Source organism: Anabas testudineus, chromosome 2 (genome assembly GCF_900324465.2).
Source record: "Anabas testudineus chromosome 2, fAnaTes1.2, whole genome shotgun sequence".
In the NCBI taxonomy this organism is placed as follows: domain Eukaryota; kingdom Metazoa; phylum Chordata; class Actinopteri; order Anabantiformes; family Anabantidae; genus Anabas; species Anabas testudineus.
In genome coordinates this window covers 30,052,728-30,070,522 of record NC_046611.1, presented here as the reverse complement: position 1 = coordinate 30,070,522, position 17,795 = coordinate 30,052,728, and the positions used below count along the sequence as shown (strand labels likewise).

Here is a 17,795-nt window from a genome sequence, read left to right as displayed (position 1 = left end):
AGGTCACCTGCTCGGAGAGTAAACCAAAGCGCATTAACAAATCAATAAGCAGAGAAACATCTACTGATGAGACAATAGGATGATCTCTGCTTCTTCTAACACAGTTCATATACAAAGTCCCTACTTCCAATCTCACGTTGCATATAAACAGACTGTGTATCTAACCAGTAGCAGAGCTGTTGTGGTATTTGCAGCGACACTCCTCCCTGTCCACACACACTCCATCCTGCAGAACCATGTCACCCGGACAACCGCAGGTCTGGCTGCACCCGGGGGAGTCCAAGCACTCTGTGTCACCATGGAGATCTGAACAGGAGCGAGGACAGGGTTTCCCACAAGGCCATTCCTCCTGGCCTCCACCACAGTCTTCAGAATAAAGAAGGAAGCACAATTAGAAGAGAATTAAGACATATATTAGAATTACAGGTTGTATGGTCTAGTTTGCTTTCACAGAGCAATTTAAAGAAAACCTCAAACTTCACTAGATACACTGGAAAGGCAAAAACATGTAATGCTCCAAAGGCATAGGTCAAATACTGGTCTCTCAGATGGACAGAGGTGTGTGTCAGCCTAATCAATGACTAACTAGTGCGAAGAAGAATCTATAAAACTAAAAAAAAAATCCTTTCCTTTCTGAGAAACATAAATATAATAATATAATTAATGAATTATTAATTTCTTTCCTCACACTCTCCAGAGCTCAAATTTTGCTTTTCATTTTCTTGTTTTATCTTCGTCTTAACCCAGTAACCTGTGTTGGAATTGGGATGACACCATTAACATTCAATGCTTTATTTTGCTGACCTGAACAGATGGTGATGTTGTCATGGCAACTACGTGTCTGCCTAGCTTCTCCAAGACAGGGCAGGCCACCAAACCTGGCAGGAGGACTGTTACATACCCTGGTGCGAGTGGACGATCCGGCGCACCCATCACAGTCTGACCAAGCAGACCAGGTGCTCCATGAGCCATGGACTGAATGGAGAGTGAGGAAAAGAAAATTATGGAGAGAGGGACACAGGCAAACAAAGAAATGGAATGCACAAATGAAAACTATAAAGGGGATGAAAAAGACAAACATTGCAAAAATAGAATGAGAGATATAAAATGCAGAGGAAAGACTTGCATCTAAAACAGTGAGGGGCTAAGGGATCTGGGAGTCTCTGAGCTGGGAGCTTCTGACTGCCTGATCAGTACACACACTTTCTACTTGAGATCTTTGCAAATTCATAAATCTTCTACTTAAATGTTTCTGCCAGTCCTACCTGGACAGAAAGTAATAACAGGACAGGGTTGTCTCTGGATTTGAACTCCAACTCCATTGTGTATTTCCTGTTCTCCAGAGCAGGCCGCTCCTCCGGCCTTGGGTTCAGGGCAGCTACAGCTTCTGTAGCGGGAGACAGACTCTGCCCCGCATGTCCTGGAGCAGGGAGTCCACTCGGACCACTCACACCAGTTACCTGATACTGGAAAAACAAAGCAGCAAGTACACGACCATTACCCAATATGACTTTCTCTTGCAGTTTTTTACCCAGGCTTGAACCTAAGTAAAAAAAACTATTTTTTGTGCATAACATACAATTGCCAAAATACACAAAGACTTAGAACTGGTCTTACCTGGGCAGGGGTATCTGGTGCAATTGAGTCTCCCACCCTCACAGGTGCTGAAACACATGAAATCCAACATATAATAATCTCCCTCTTCTTTATCTCTGTGTGAAATGCAAATATGGTCTGTGCGCATATACTGTTATTCTGACCAGTTGTTACAGCCATCATGGGCTTCAGTGGTCTCTTCTGGTTCCAGCCTGCGTCCGCTGCTGATATCCAGACATGGACAGTCTTCTCTGTCCACACAGACTGTGCCATTAGCAGACAGAACCTTTCCCTCTGTACAGTAGCACCCTGGCTCACATCGCCACTCACAGTGCTTTTTAATTTATAGTGGCAAGGAAAATGTGTTAATTAATGTTAATTCATGGTTTTCTGCATTAATTTACCATAAAATGAGATCTGATCTTCATCTAAGTCAAGAGTATTAACAAATACAATGTGTCTCAAGTAATAGTAAGCAAAAAAAATTCAAATCTTTGAATGTCTATTGAAAACAACCATAAAAACTTCAAACTTCAGAAAAGCTAATTGGAGTCAGGTGTTAGCATAAGTTAGAGCATTCAGAGGATCTACGAAGATCAAGAATTTATGAGTGATGTCAAAGTCTAGGCAGTTAGGCAGACAACTACAAATGGAGACACTTTGGGGCTGTGGCTACTTTACTAAGAAGTGGACGGCTTCAAATATTTGAAGGCATCATTGTAACTGACTAGCATCTTTGTTCTTGAGTCTACAGTAGGTAAAACAGGACACCACAAAGAAAGCTGCTTCTCACTATAAAGAACATTGCTGCATGCCGGATGAAACTATATTGAAGTGTTTGGAAAGAGCACACAGTACTACATTTAGCGTAAAAACCCTAACCCTAACCCAATTGTAAAGTATGGTGGAGGAAACATCATGAGTTGGACCTGCTTTGCTACATCAGTGCCTGGCCAGCTTATAGTGATTGGGGGGGAAGATGAATTCCCAAGTGTTTTAAAACATTCTTCAGGACAATGTGAGAATGTCTGTACGTCAGCTCAGTCAACCAGTTATTTATTCCATGGGTTCATACTTTTTCCACTAACACTATGAGGTTTTTAGGGCTGTTCTCAATAAAGATATAAAAGATCAGACCAGTGATTATAGTGACTTATGTCTGGTGCGATACTTACTGCAAGGTCATCACACGAACGAGGGCAGGAGGGACCACAACTACTGAATGCTGTGCCTGGTACCTGAGAACATGGTGGCACTGTGAACACACAGTTGCATGGGGTTATAACACAGACATAAAACCTGCTGTACTCTACTGTGAACAAAAGTCAAGATTCAGTTTACACACTCTGTAAACAAACCTGGACAGTGGTTAGTGTTACAGGCTATGACCTCAGTTCCCAGACCCTCGCAGTAATTTCCCTCCCCCTCTGGACTGGGACTGTCACACTCTCTCCTCCGACTCTGAACGCCCCCACCACATGACTTAGTACACTGTGTCCAGTTACTCCACTGACCCCAGCCACCATCACCTGGAAAGATCATGATGCACTTAAAAAAATTAAAAAACAACTTCATAGCAAATCAAGAACATTGTGTGTCATATTAACAGCAGCTACTACAAAAATCAAAATCTTAAAAAAATCTGTTGATGTTACATAGGAGTTGATATGATAATGGTAACAAAAAACGACTGATTAACTTAGGCCCTAAATGGGGGACTTGGAGAAGCATTTTTCATACATAGTGTGAAATAATGCACTAATCACAAAAGAATGAATCATGAAGCTACACATTAAATTAAACAGCAGAACCTGGGCTGAAAGACCACATATGTTTTAATACATGCACCAAACACATATTGTACAATGATTTGGTACAATTTTAGAGCTACAGCTGCATCATCCTGTGTTAATAGTCCTGTGAAAACTGACACACTCACGATCACACAGGGTGATGATGCAGACTTGGTCCTCTCTGTGAGGCCCCAAACATGGCAGGCCACTCCCAGAGCGCTGAGGGCTGGAACAGAACCTGTACCGAGACTGGAGACCAGCTCCACAGGACACTGAGCACTGACTCCAAGGAGTCCACCCTGACCACTGGCCGTCAACTGCAGAGAGTGAGTATGTATGTGTGTGGGGGGAGGGAGCAGAACATGAAAGTTAAAGTGATGGGCAATCCGTAGGTAATGAGGACATGACACAACCCTGAATATAACCCTGTTATTCTTACTACTTTTCCATGCAGTTTTGCATCACTACAGCTTCACTGCCACTCAGCAGCAGTTATTTACAATTCACAATGCTTGAAAAGGTAAATCTTAGAAATATAACCTGAAAAGATTATATATAATATTTGGATTAGACAATCAGTGGCATGCAGACCACTGTTACTATTATGCAGACTACATGAAATCATGACTTTGCTTAGCATATGATGTTTAGTAAAAGACACAAAAAAAAGCACCAGCGACTGTATTAAAGATAAATTCAATTATCTCTTGCCTACCATTGCAGCTGTCCCGAGAGCAGTTTACAAGCCTCCCGGCTTCACATGTACTGAAATATGAAAACATTTAAGTTAATTCATTAATTGAACACTGCTGAGGAAGTTGTTCATTGTTCAGTTCGACTTACCAGTTGTTGCACCCTGTGGGAACAGTGTGTCCCGGTAAATATTGTTCCCCATCCACATCACAGCGACAGTCTGACTCTTGGACACATACACCATCCTGGGAACACGGATAAGCATGAATATGAACATAAGCTAAGCATGATAGCTGTTTGTGTAGAGCCATCTCACCCACCTGTTGGACAGTGTTGTGAGGACACTGGCAGCCTGGTGTGCAGTTCCTGCTGAGGTTCATTGTGAGGTCTGTACATGACACTGCCCCCCTCACACACTGCTTCCACTCCTGGCCTGGAGGACACACCTGGCCACCAGCTAAGAGTGCAAACAGAGATCAGTCAAAAATACCAATATGCATAATTTTTTGTTGTTGTAAAAAACTGATCTCAGCCCTTATTTCCTAAACATAACACATATTTTGGCATTTATGTTCTGGCTTTTCTCTTTTTAATAAATAAAACTTATCTTTTTTTTTTGTTCATCCCTCTTCACACAAACAGCTATGACTTTCTGTTACCCAGCTTGTCATTTTAATATTGCTTTATTTATTACTCATGTTATGTCATAAACAATAGCAGTAAAGTGTATCCCATTGTCATCATGAAAACACAGTGGTATTGTTAGATGAGTGAGTGCTCTACCACAGGGCTGCAGATTACAGGCACTGAACTGTTGAGCAGTGCCGTGGATTCGAATTGGCCCACGCGTCCGTGTTCTGTAACCTCCTCCACATGTCACTGAGCACTCTGACCATGCGCTCCATGGCTCCTTCACACCTGGGACAGATAACAACTGCATAAACCTAATCCATATTATATGTATGAATAACTATAAATACAGTGTTATAGCTCTGAATGTTTTTACATTCAAAGTGTGCATTTTATATATAGTCATGAACAACCAAGTCATTTTACGAACCAAAGCAGGGTTCAATACTACACGTATCGATCCCAACGCTGTCTCCTTGGCAGGGACGACCGCCGAATGCTGGAGGAGGATTGGTTCCTGAACGATACCTTCTTCTCACACCAACGTCACATGTTCGACTGCAGCTGCTCCATTGCGTCCAGCTGCTCCAGCCACAGTCCACTGAGAAATACAAGGAGAAAAATAAGACAAAAAGAAGGAGACAGAAGATGGAGTAAGAAAGTTGGGAGGATATGAAATGTGCATGACAATAAAGCACCAACCAGGGCAAGGAGCTGTTCCACACTCCATGTCTCCATTAGTGCAGGTACTGATAAAGACACAATACAAAAATAAATTAGTGTCATTTTATTTTAAAAATGGCATTCTTTATGATACCAACTGCATCTCTAGATAATTTTAGGCAACATTTGATCTATTATCATGACAGTACCAGTTATTGCAGGCATCAACGACCAGGGAAGCTCCAGCTGGGTACATCTCCCCCTTATGGTAACATGGACATTGTGCTAAGGGCACACAGCTGCCGTTGAGCAGGTAGAATCCCAGGGCACAGTAGCAGCCGTCATAACAGGTGGTCGCACACTGCACATTTGTGGACGTCATGTCCAAACACACCCTCGGACACGCACCGCCGTGAGCTTCACACTCAGCTGCTGTCATGTACACCATGCCCTCTGGACATTCACCTGAGAGGAACAGGAGAGGAAATAAGACTTGTACATGCACACGTAAACTCACATGACTGATGAAGTGTACATAATTAGTAGACATCATGCAGCACCTGAGCAGGGGTGGGAGTTGCAATCTTTTGTCTGTATCTGTGGCCCAGGGCAGCTGCTGCCCCCGTGCTGTGGTGAAGGTGAATTGCAGAATCGCTCTCTTGTTTGGACCCCAGAGTCACACTCAGATGAGCACTGAGACCACGGTGTCCAGGCTGACCAGCCACCATTGACTGAAAGTACACAGCTAAAATCAGCTTTTTGTCTCATAGATTTGCATATATGACATATCGCTAAAAGTCCATACCTGAACAGTGTACCATGTTGCAGGGCTCTTGCTCCTCGCTGTCTCCATCACAGGTAGATTTTGTGTAGTTGCAGCTGCGGAATCGTTGTCTGATTCCTACCTCATTGACATGGCTGAAACATGTCTTACTACACTCGGACCAGCTAGTCCACTTACTCCAAACTCCATCTAATAAGACTGCGCAAGGAAACAGTAAAGACATCAGTCCACCTTGATACTTGCATTTAAGTATATAAAGAAAGATAGATGTTTTTTTAATTAACTAACTATTGCAGAACTTATTATTAAATGTGGACTAAAAGCATTGCTAAGATGGTAAGATGGTAAGATACAATGCGTCAAACATTCTAGCCTCATGTCAACAGAATAAACCTAATGTTACAAATGATTATTGCTTTGATGTTCTGCTACAAAATTCCTGATCCCACACTAATGCTGTCTTTTAGGGTTTGAGTATACCAGGAAGGCAGGTGTTGGAGCAGCTGCGGGTTTCAGTGGAGTCTCCTGGACAGGGCTGGACTGTGGCTGCTCCTGTTGAGTTCACTGGGGACCTGAGGAGTCAAATGGATGTTAGAATTATTGATTTAATTCAACTCAGTGAAAGCTGGTCTATTTTAAAAATATGCGATGAATTGAAGAGAAATGGGCCTGAGATAAGGCACCGATAGATTTACAGATGCTGAATTAAATAGGCTCACCTGTAGCGCTGTTGTAACCCCAGACCACAGGTTACATCACATGGTGACCATGATGACCAGACTGACCACTGACAGCTTGCCACACAGCTGGAGGTGTCGCAGGTGACTTGTCCATCTCTGCACACGCTGGTGGGGCATTTCTGATGGTTAGTTTGGTTTTGGTACTTAGAGCATTTGAATGGTTGTTTAACAATTATAGGGGGAAAGTAGGACATGAAAAGTAAACCCATAATTTAGCATAACTGAAGTTAGAAGTGATTTTAAAAAGTGTAACTTTGGTTAGTTTGCATTTTAGAAATGTCATCAGTTATTATTAAACAGGCTTGCTTCCAAAGAAAAAAAAACACAATGTCTGGATCTCTCTGTCTGCCTCTCTCTCACCATGTGGCACACTGGCTCCTGCTGACTGTCTGTCCTGGCTGCAGAGTTTGGCCGTTCCAGTGACAGACACATTGGCTGGCATTTACACATCGCCCCTCCTGAAGGAACAGACCAGCAGGACAGCGACACCCTGGAGGAGGCATAATCTGTTTTAATCAGTGTTTTAACTACCACTGAATGAGCCCATGTGAGATACTATTCTTGTAGCAAGAATAGGTTTGCTTTATAGTCGGAATATTTTAATACAGTGTGACAAATTGCCAACACACCGAATCAATTAACAAATAATGAACCATGGAGAATTTCATTTAGTCTCTATGACCTAGCTTCCAGTGCAGTCTTCCATTCTCATATTTACTCATCTTAATGTAAGTGGAAAACATTATTTGAATTAATTTTCCACCAAGACTAACTGAAGAAACCCAAAATGCATCTGTAATGTGACTTTATCTCAACAATTAACAATTAGGCATACTGAAGCCAAATAACAATATGAAGAGGTATCATTGTGTACTGCTGCATTTGATTGCAGCATCCACAGTAACTAATTGTGAATGGCTACAAGCCTTGTAGTTTACATTTTCACAAGGTGCTTCCCAATCAAATGCAACAATACAATATAAAACTTCATATATACTGTGACCTACCCAATATACAGGCTGCAGTGCAGTTTCCAGTCAAGCTAAGATGTGAGCAAGTAGGAGGACAAGGCTCAACTCTCCCAGCCTGGCAGTCTGCCTCAGTCACAAGCACCATCCCACTGACACAACCTAAGCATCAGTTCAGTTTGTTAGTATGCTTACACTGAGCAGAGATATAATTTAGACAGTTTACAAACAAGTTGATCAGGTAGAGAGAACCAGACTAAATATTAGCTTTCAACATCTTCTTCATAATTGAATGTTTGGCTGAGTCACCTGTCTGTGTACCGATGTCTTTGGTGCAGGGTTGGCTGTTGCAGGTCTGGCTCTGCAAGGTCATGCCCTCACATTCTCGACCACCGTTTTTAGGAGGTGGAGCAGTGCAGGTTCTGTTTCTCTGCTTGACTCCACCGCCACACTGAGCATCACACTCCGACCACTCTGTCCACCCTGACCAATGACCATCAACTACAGGAGGACACAGGAGAGGATGAAATAATCATTCCATCAGAACCTGGGCACTTGTGAAAGATGCATCTCATTCTTCAAAGGACAGACCTGGACACGCTCGAGGGAAGCAGGCTCGACTGTCAAACTGCGTGACACCACAGGCCCCTCCAGGCAGAGCCTCCCTCAGTATGTCCCTCTGGCGAAACAGAGAGCCCAGACCACATGACACACTGCATGCGCTCCAAGCTGTCCATGGGGACATGATGCAGTCCACTAAAGGTGAGGAGAGGAAACGTATTTGAGACATGTATATTTCAATTTGGACCAATAACCTATATTCAAGCGAAAGTATGACTTACCACAGTCTTTCTCATCTGATCCATCAATGCAGTCTTTCTGCAGGTCACACCTGCGGTCCAAGTGAACACACTCCCCACTGTCACAGTGGAATTGCTTGGGAGAGCACGGGCTGGGTAACAAGTGGGGCTGGGAAGTCAACAATGGTTTGGCTGTGGCGCCTAGTGAGACATGGTAATATTGACAGACAGTGAAAAACATAAAGATCTATCTTCATCCACAAGAAGAACAAAGATTGTAGCTTTAGGTCAGGGATTAGATGAAGATACAGAAAACACTACAACAGCCTAAAGTTACACAAGAACTTGGCGACTTGTCCAAGACACTTGGAAAAATTTACTTTGACAAAGTGCCTGTGCTTAAATATGATTATGTTTGAATATTTCCTTAAAGTGAGACAAAAAATGACAGGCTGTGCCAGAACCACAGAGCTGTTACACTAGTGGTTAAATCGTTCACTGTCCCCTAGGACACCAATATCACCAGAACCAACTTTTGTATTTCACATCATTTGCACAATCCAAGTTCTTACGGCAACCCTCTATACTTTGATGCACCCTGCTCCCTGACAGGGGGCTGATGCGTACCACAATGTTCCTCATCTGACCCGTCCAAACAGTCCTGTCTGCCGTCACACACCTGCGCAGAGTCCACGCAGCCAAATGAGCGGCATGCAAACTGGCCCTCCACACAAAGCACCCTGGGTAAGCCACCATCGTGCAGGGTACTGGTAATCAATGGGGCTAAACAGGAAACAGAGTCAAAAAGTCTATTCAGGTGTTGATCCATGGGTTCTGCCTGTTGCAGGATAAATAGCAAGGCTGTAGACTCCCACACCTTTAGTGGTTTGTAGACCAGGCTTTCCAGGATGGGTTGCAGTGAGGTGCAGTCCAGGTTGACCTGTGGTGACCCCTGGGTAGATGTAGGATGGCCGAAGACAAAGAACTCAACTCAAAAGTTCACTAAAAATGTACAGACCTCAAAACAAAAACAAAAAAAACAGCTATAAATAAAACACTAGTTCCACTTTGTAGTGATAAACAAGTGTTAAACTCTTTCATAAAACTGCAACATTTAAAGTTGTCAGCTTCTTAAAGCAAAGTTACCAACACTGAGAGATGTGACCAATAGCTAATTACACTCGCTGCTACTTGGGATTGTAGTATTCTGAAGTCCAGGCTGACCTGTGACCCCTGATGTAGCCACACCAGGAAGGCCACCTTGAGATCTGGTAGTATGGAGGCCTGGGACCCCTGTTATACCATCACCATGGATGCCTGGTCTCCCTGTAGAGCTGGTCTGATTCTGCAGCCCTGGAAATCCTTTGGTTGAAGCTGTACCTGAAGATGATGAGAGAAAGACATGAACAAAGACATAGTAGTACCTGAAAAATAAGCAAGCGGTAGGAACACTTGAGAGTCCAGGAGATGCTCATTATTTATACAGTTACTCTTTGACATGTAAACTGTTTTGGTCACTTGTCCTATGAAGACTACAGGTTGGTATACATAGTGTGGCATGGCTCAAAAGAATGTTTGTGGGTAAATATCCAGCAGCCCTCACCACAGTTGATCTCATCAGAGTCGTCCTTGCAGTCCGGACGACCATCACAAAGCACAGAGACAGGGACACACTCTTCACTATGCTGACATGAGAACTGGCCTGGTTTACAGCGAGGCACCGTCACTTGACCACCACCTGAGGGAGATGTGGTCACACTGCTGGGTGTCACCAGCTCATCTACAGAAGCAGAAAAATGGATTCCTACTGTCAGTAATGTGAAGCACAAGTCCTGGAAAACAAGCCCTGGAGTTGAAAGTCTTCTCGTCCTGATTTTGATTTTCTCATTTCCTTATGTACTTAGCTAAATTCTAATACCTCCTCTGCAGCCAAGGATTTCCACACGCAGGTAGAAGGTGTGCCTGAACTCCACAGGGAGGATGCGAAGGTAACGAGCTCTGACCAGCCGGTCCAGCCAGCGGGTGACAGGAGTGCTGCCGACCATCCTCACCTCAAACACCTGTAACACAACCATGAAGACATTTATACATGCAATGAAAAATTTCTAAGGAATGGATTTCCAACCACTGATGAATAACACAAATACAGAAATAACCTGAAAAAATAAATTCTAATTATTACAAATACCTTAACAGGGCCACCAGGTTTTCCATTCTCAGTGTAATCTGTGAAGACGCTGCTATGCAGTGCAAAGGCCAGACTGTATTTAGTGAGGTAACCCTTCATGCGTTCACTGCCCTGCGTCACCAACCCTGACACCCATGTGGGCTCCAGGAGGTCCACCTGAAAATATGGCTGAGCATCTGTAGGTAAGGGACTCCATCCAGGCTCCATAACTGGACTGCACAGAAGACAGACAGTAGTAGTATGTTTTGTCATTTTCTGTAAGCTTTACTGAATCGTATGTTATCCTCTTTAATGAAACAGCACAGATTTAAAAGGACACCAACAGCCATGTTCACATGTATTACTCACATGTTAGGAATGATGTTTATTCGTCCAGCATCAGCAGGGTTGTTCTCACGGTGTGAGGATGAAGTCAGCTGACCATATCGAATTCTCCCATCCTCCAGTCCAAGGGGAGAGGAGCAGATGCCTGGAGAATATGATAGAATTTTAACACTATTTACCAAACTGAACACAATACATTGAAGCATTTGGTCTGCAGTAATAATAAATGCTAAATAAGGTTTTACACTTACCACGATATCCTGGACCACCATCCTGTAAATACATTAGAAAATGAATTAAGAGTATCTTCATAAGCACCTATAAAATTAACCTGTATAAAGTGGATCTTCTGATAGTATTCTTCAGATGCTGTTCTTATACTTGTAGATATTTATATATAGTTAACCCTCTCTGATTGATATGTTCCATAATGTTTGCACAATTTAAATGCTAACATCTGATTACAGAGGTTTTAGAAAAAAAGTTAAAAACCAAAGGTTCTATTTGATGTCTAAACACCGGCGACAACAGATGTTTCACTTAAATGGTTCCTTACTGCTGGTGTTACTGCAGGACGAGTGACAGCAGACATGGATGGAGTCCTGAGAGGAGCAGGGGTGGGTGTGTGTGGTCTGTAAATGGCCACAAAACAACAAAGGGGAGTAAATTCAATACCTAAAATCCTATCTTCACTACTTTACAACACAAGGAAATAAATAAGAGCCAAATAAACACAAATTATGAAAAAGCAGTCCAGTAATTAAAATTGATTCAGAGTTGTAATTATGTTAACACTAACATAAACACTAGAAATAAAAACAGACCCCCGTCACCTGTCTGACTGAGTAGTGTTGTCATAGCAGCCAGTTTCATCTTCTCCTCTTGGACAGTGGGGGATGCCATCACAACGCTGTACTGCAGCAATGCAGCCCCCTGGTAGGGGACAGGAGAACTGACCAAAAGGACAGCTGCGTGGACTGGTGGCTGTAGGGGACAGCTGCGTACCTACATATGGAAAGCAGTTTTGCTGAGTCAACATCATTTCTATATAAAATAATATTCACATCAGTAGACAACATTAGTAGTAATATGTGTGTAAGTGCACTTTGTGGAATGTTAAGCACATGAGGGAATTAAAAGGAAGTATGCATTACATCAATAAATGTTTGATAGACTGGGACACTCACCACAGTACATCTCATCTGATCCATCCCCACAGTCATTGACTCCATCACAGATGACTCCCAGTGGACCTGCTGGCACACAGCGACCATTGTTGCACTGGAACTCCTTCACTCTGCAGCCACTTGGGGACACTGGGGAGGGAGGGATTGAGGTAGCCAACCAGAGATCACCTTTAAGGGAGAAGAACATCTTAGAACCCACTATGAGCATAAATTCACCAACAAGGCAGCATTAAAACTACTGTGCCTAATGTCAACTAACCATCGCCACAGCCCATTATCTCAATTCGAAGGTAGATGCCATTCTGGAAGTCGTGTGGAAGCAGGCGAACAAACTGAGCCGACACCATCCTGTCCAGTCTGCTCTCAGCCACCCCTTGGTCATCATGGTTACCAAGAAAAACCTGGAGCGAAACAGGTTAAGACATCCCCATCAAAATCTAAACTAAAGCAAAGTGGGCTTCAAACTTGAATGTTAGAAAGTTACTTGGATTTGATTTTATGTCTGACCTTGGCTCTTGGGCGGGCATCAGTGACGAGCTCTTTATAAGTGTACCACTGTCTGCCATCCTGGCTGAACTGGATGTAAAAGCTGGACACAAATGTACTAAACACTCCACCACCCTGGGTGAGCACACCTAGAAGAGAGTAGAATAAATTTGATTTTTTTTTTACTTCTAGGTATACAGCATGTATACTAGAACACACATAGGAATTCACTTTTACACAGCACACTAAATGCAGGTCAGTCTGTGAGTGTTCTAAGGTGTCTCTTTGAAAGATTACCAGTGATGTTGTATGGTTTCAGCAGGTCTAGCTGCAGATAGGGGCTTTGTGCTTTGCTAGTGTGTCCTTCAGGGCTCCGCTGTGGTAGGTCTTTATACTCCTCAGGTTCTGGACTCCAGCCCTGCAAATAGTGTTTTGGAGAAGCACATGCTGCTCAGTATTATGCTGAAAATTGACTGTCAAATAGTGCTGTCCTCCTATATGCTCCCAGCATGTTCATACAGTAATTAGCACTAAAAACAAAGTGCAGCTATTTCGGCATAAACCGAAAGATTATTTATAGGTATACCTGGAGGTCTCTGTGGGGGTCCCATGCATGGAGGCGAGCTGCCTCAGGAGGGTGACCAGTCTGCTGCGATGAAGCACTGAAACTTGAGACTGGGAGAGTCTGGACACCCAGGGGTGACCAGCACTCATCTGAATACAGAGGGACAGAAGTGAAATTACAATGAGTATCTAACTGTGTAACTACATGACCAACTGCTCATATTACAAAGAAACTTACCTCCAGGAGGAAGTGGATATGTTGGAACCAGGGGTGTAGTGCCCTCTTCTGGCTTGGAGGTTACACCAGCAGGGCTAACTGTCACAAGAATAGTATCATTTCCTCCTACATGCAGAGATGATATAGAATACAACGATTAATGAGAAATCACTTTATTATTGCAATATTTGCAACAAACTGGACCTCATGTTTGTAGAGCTGTCATTTTTGCTGTTGAGAGACTAAATGAATATGATGAGTAGGATCACAATGTCATCTCTGATAAGTGTCCACAGAACAAGAACATTTGGGCAGTTCATTATCAATGTATACAGACAGCAACAGTCATGATTTACCTTGGCAATAACAACACTGGTCTCCCTCTGCAGGCACCAGATTTTGGCCCTGTACAAACAAAACACTTTGAACAATAGGAGCCACTAACTTATAAGAAATAGACACATCTTACTCACACGTAGACACATCATTTCCTCTCGTACCTGAGGGCATCCAGTGACAGTGTATGGACAGTAGTGGGAACACTGCACTGTAAGGTTGGGCAGACAATGACATAATTGGCAGTAGTCTGACCTCCATCTCTCTCCCACAGCATGGGACTGACCTTGGTACTCACACTCATTACAGGGGTCTGTCTGACACCTGTGCAGACAAACAAATATGACAGATGTATGCTGGAGGTGAGACAATGCATATGTGTTGTTGATCTTGTAAATGCTTACTGTGACATGCTTGGTCAAACAGCATCACTGAATCACATGAGATGAGATGAGAGGCCTACTAACCTGCGGGCTTTCCTGTAAATTCCTCTGCACGTTCTCCCGTCTCCATGCTTGGTTGGGTTATTCGGACTGCGGAAAGACCACTGAACACTCTGAACACCACAGGGCCCCAAACATTCTCCCCACTCAGACCATGATGACCAGCCACAGTGTACTACAGTAAGACAAAAAGTGACTGTGTGTGGATGCTCATGATTTATGGAACACGAAGAACAATAACCACAGTGATTTAAAATAAATATCACTAGAGTTTGTGTAAATTGCCCGAGTTACCTGAGCAGTCTGGGTTGGGCTGACATCTCTGAGGTCTTCCTCTCTCACAAACACAAATCTCACAATCCACTTTTATCTGCTGTCCCGGCCAGTAGAGCACACCTGCAACCTCACATACACACTCTTCTGGTGGCACGCACTGCTGCATATGGCTCATCACCTGTCCCTCTGGACACCAGCAACCTGAGGGTGGAGACACGTTTGGGAGGAAAAAAAGTGAACAAATCTCAATACTGAGATAACATCAGGGCAAAAATCAACTTATTGTAGAGCACAAGATCTTCCATATTCCTCTCAACTGACCTGAGAAGCAGGGTGCTGCTGCATCACAAGTTGTCCCACTGCTGATGTGGGCACAGGACACTGGACAGGGAGCACAGTTGTGTCTTATCAGCCCAGTGGGACAACTGGTATTGTCACATCCATCATTAGGACATGGGCCTGGAGTGAAATAGAAAAGGAGTTATGTTTTGTTATCCCATTTACTATTTGCTCTTCTCATTACATTTCATTAACATCTGGTTTTTAGATTGACCAAATTTGACTTTGTTTAAAAACAAACTTTGCTCTTTGTCATTAAAAATAATTTAAAGGTGTCTGTTTTTATGTTTTAAAAAACAAAATTCCAGTTCACTAACCTTTTTATTAATTTAGGATTTTGTATTTCATAATACATTTGTTTTAATAGTGAAGTTTTATTAATAAACTTTCATGCAGATAGACTTGGTCTAGACGCACCTTTTCTTACTAAGTTTCTTGACTACACTAAAATTAGAAAAACACAAATTGTCTCTTGATATTTCTGTACGTTGTGCAGATAGTTCAGGTTTTATTTGTTTAGGCTGAGGTTTCTTTCTCCCCAATACAACAAGCAAAAATACTAAACCAATCATTTCAAGAGGTATTTCCATATTTCTATTGTGTGTCTAGCATTGATGTATGTCAATCAAAGTTAGTTTTCAGACAGCTCGTACTGATTTCCATGGCTAGGTTGGATGATTCAGGGAGCTGAGAACAGTCTCGGCCTCCGTAGCGGGGAGGGATACAGCCTCTGTGTCGGATCCGCACTCCACCACAATCACTGGAACAGTTGGACCAGCTCACCCAAGGCAGCCACTCACCATCCACTGGATGGAAACACAATAATAGTAATAAATACAATATGGTATACACATTTAACTTTAGGTCCTTTCATTCTGAAATATATTTATTCTGTGTCAAACTCCCCACCTGGGCAGGAAGTGTTGAAGCATTGCTGCCTTTGAACGTCCTGTCCCCGACAATGACGCAGCAGGTCGCCTGGAGGGCAGGTTCTCTGCCGGCTCATGGAGCCTGTCCCACAGGAGGTGCTGCAGGGGCCCCAGGGACCCCAGGAGCTCCAAGTCCTACAGCCCTGCTCATCCGTGGGGCTCCCAAGTGGGGTTAGTGTGGAGTCTAGGCAGTCTGCCACACCATTACAAACCTGGTAATAGGATGGTGTAAACAAACAGGATTTGTCTAATATGTATGCAGTATCTGACAAAGTTAAGACAATTTCCACTTTTGTTTTTTGTTTTATGGAGAATGTACTCTCTATATTGAATATCTATAAGCAGGAGATGAATGATGTCAACATTAAATTCTCATTAACATTTAGTATGATACTATATCATATATCCATATTCCACATAAACGTGCAGTTTGTGAATAATTCTCTACATTTTCAGATTTACATGCAAGCCATGCCTACATGCCTTATTTGGCACAGAAAAAAAAATAGCTCCTACCATGGAGAAGGGGATACAGGATCCATCCAGACAGCTGAATTCATGGCAGGTGACCGTGGTGTTTTTACCTCCAGGGGCCACTGGTGAAACAGTTTTATCTGGACAGACCGAGATGTGAAAAAAGACATTACTTAGCAGAAATGATAAATAAAATCATCATCAAAGCTATGAACGTGGGACACTGAAGAGTACACACACATGATGTTTGTTTGTTTATTTTTGTTCCATCCTGTCCCACTGAGTCTTCCATGATACCTCTTATGTTCGCTTTTAATTTCCATGTTTTCAGTTCTTTGAAACCTGTTTAAGACCTTTGCCTTTCCCTTACTTGAGCTTTTCCCTTTATCCATCCTCACCTCTCAAATTCTACTGATCTCCTGAGAACTCACCACACACCAACTCATCGTCGCCCCGCGGACAGTCTGGGATGCCATTGCACACTTTTGTCATGTTCACACAAGTGCGGTTATCACATGAGAAGCTGCCTGGACATGGAGGTATCCGGGTAGAGCCTAGGGGACAGATAGATGTAGTGTCAATATGCAGTAGCACATTTTCAGACAAAGCCTATCATTCCTTTGACAATTGAAAACTCTTTCATAATCATTTTTCACCCACCACAGTTGTCTACGCTCTCATCTGATCCGTCCCTGCAATGTAGTGTCCCATCACAGAGGTGCTGGTAGTCAACACATTGGTTCCCACTAAGGCAGGTCACCTGACCAGGGCCACAGGGGGCAGTACACTGCTGCTCATCACTACCATCCATGCAGTCTGTCTCCCCATCACAACGCCAGGCCTGAGGCACACACTGCCCACCAGTGGCACAGCTAAACTCATAGGACAGACAAGCTGGAAAGACAGAGGGCGGTCAGAAACCAATGAACACTGAAGATTTCTTCCTCCTGAATTCCTAAAAGATGACTACTACCTGATGTGGCCACAGTTGGGGTGACCGGCAAAGGTGACACAGTTGCAATATCAGTGAAGCAACTGGTTCTGTTTTCATCTTCTCCACCTGCACAGTCTGATGTTCCATCACACAGCTTAGTTGTAGCAACACATGTCCCATCACTGCAGGGAAACTGGTCAGGAGCACAAGTCACTGCCACACAAAAGAGGATGACTTGAGTTTAAAATTCTTTAAACTTTCTTCACAATTTTACTGTATTATTATTTTCTGTACCTTTATTTGGACAGACAGCTTCATCTATTCCAGAGGGGCAGTCTCTATGTCCGTCACACACTCTGTCTGCAGGAACACACTGATCTCCAGGGCACTGAAACTCCCCTGGAGCACACAGGCACCTAAAACCAACCAAA

At 43.3% G+C, this 17,795-nt stretch overlaps 1 protein-coding gene across 1 annotated transcript in view; it reads right to left on the bottom strand.

The window, feature by feature from the left end:
- The window catches only part of scospondin (subcommissural organ spondin), a 56,743-nt gene that overhangs the window by 26,784 nt on the left and 12,164 nt on the right, over positions 1-17,795 (bottom strand). The window contains exons 30-81 of the mRNA XM_026363287.1: positions 17,659-17,780; positions 17,404-17,577; positions 17,091-17,324; positions 16,862-16,984; positions 16,473-16,570; positions 15,937-16,168; positions 15,681-15,833; positions 15,010-15,147; positions 14,707-14,889; positions 14,437-14,587; positions 14,134-14,293; positions 13,990-14,038; positions 13,655-13,759; positions 13,439-13,566; positions 13,150-13,270; positions 12,874-13,001; positions 12,626-12,767; positions 12,367-12,534; positions 12,022-12,184; positions 11,748-11,811; positions 11,431-11,452; positions 11,204-11,324; positions 10,856-11,069; positions 10,586-10,727; positions 10,271-10,447; positions 9,859-10,047; positions 9,545-9,607; positions 9,295-9,450; positions 8,710-8,868; positions 8,459-8,623; positions 8,177-8,368; positions 7,907-8,029; positions 7,260-7,389; positions 6,879-7,004; positions 6,640-6,731; positions 6,181-6,357; positions 5,936-6,106; positions 5,585-5,840; positions 5,415-5,461; positions 5,143-5,313; positions 4,866-5,000; positions 4,403-4,539; positions 4,233-4,327; positions 4,105-4,154; positions 3,536-3,706; positions 2,955-3,125; positions 2,772-2,851; positions 1,761-1,930; positions 1,618-1,664; positions 1,266-1,466; positions 805-975; positions 166-366 (exon numbers count right to left, since the gene is read on the bottom strand). Coding sequence (XP_026219072.1) covers positions 166-366; positions 805-975; positions 1,266-1,466; positions 1,618-1,664; positions 1,761-1,930; positions 2,772-2,851; positions 2,955-3,125; positions 3,536-3,706; positions 4,105-4,154; positions 4,233-4,327; positions 4,403-4,539; positions 4,866-5,000; positions 5,143-5,313; positions 5,415-5,461; positions 5,585-5,840; positions 5,936-6,106; positions 6,181-6,357; positions 6,640-6,731; positions 6,879-7,004; positions 7,260-7,389; positions 7,907-8,029; positions 8,177-8,368; positions 8,459-8,623; positions 8,710-8,868; positions 9,295-9,450; positions 9,545-9,607; positions 9,859-10,047; positions 10,271-10,447; positions 10,586-10,727; positions 10,856-11,069; positions 11,204-11,324; positions 11,431-11,452; positions 11,748-11,811; positions 12,022-12,184; positions 12,367-12,534; positions 12,626-12,767; positions 12,874-13,001; positions 13,150-13,270; positions 13,439-13,566; positions 13,655-13,759; positions 13,990-14,038; positions 14,134-14,293; positions 14,437-14,587; positions 14,707-14,889; positions 15,010-15,147; positions 15,681-15,833; positions 15,937-16,168; positions 16,473-16,570; positions 16,862-16,984; positions 17,091-17,324; positions 17,404-17,577; positions 17,659-17,780 — 7,358 coding nt within the window. The remainder of the gene's footprint in view (positions 1-165; positions 367-804; positions 976-1,265; positions 1,467-1,617; positions 1,665-1,760; positions 1,931-2,771; positions 2,852-2,954; positions 3,126-3,535; positions 3,707-4,104; positions 4,155-4,232; positions 4,328-4,402; positions 4,540-4,865; positions 5,001-5,142; positions 5,314-5,414; positions 5,462-5,584; positions 5,841-5,935; positions 6,107-6,180; positions 6,358-6,639; positions 6,732-6,878; positions 7,005-7,259; positions 7,390-7,906; positions 8,030-8,176; positions 8,369-8,458; positions 8,624-8,709; positions 8,869-9,294; positions 9,451-9,544; positions 9,608-9,858; positions 10,048-10,270; positions 10,448-10,585; positions 10,728-10,855; positions 11,070-11,203; positions 11,325-11,430; positions 11,453-11,747; positions 11,812-12,021; positions 12,185-12,366; positions 12,535-12,625; positions 12,768-12,873; positions 13,002-13,149; positions 13,271-13,438; positions 13,567-13,654; positions 13,760-13,989; positions 14,039-14,133; positions 14,294-14,436; positions 14,588-14,706; positions 14,890-15,009; positions 15,148-15,680; positions 15,834-15,936; positions 16,169-16,472; positions 16,571-16,861; positions 16,985-17,090; positions 17,325-17,403; positions 17,578-17,658; positions 17,781-17,795) is intronic.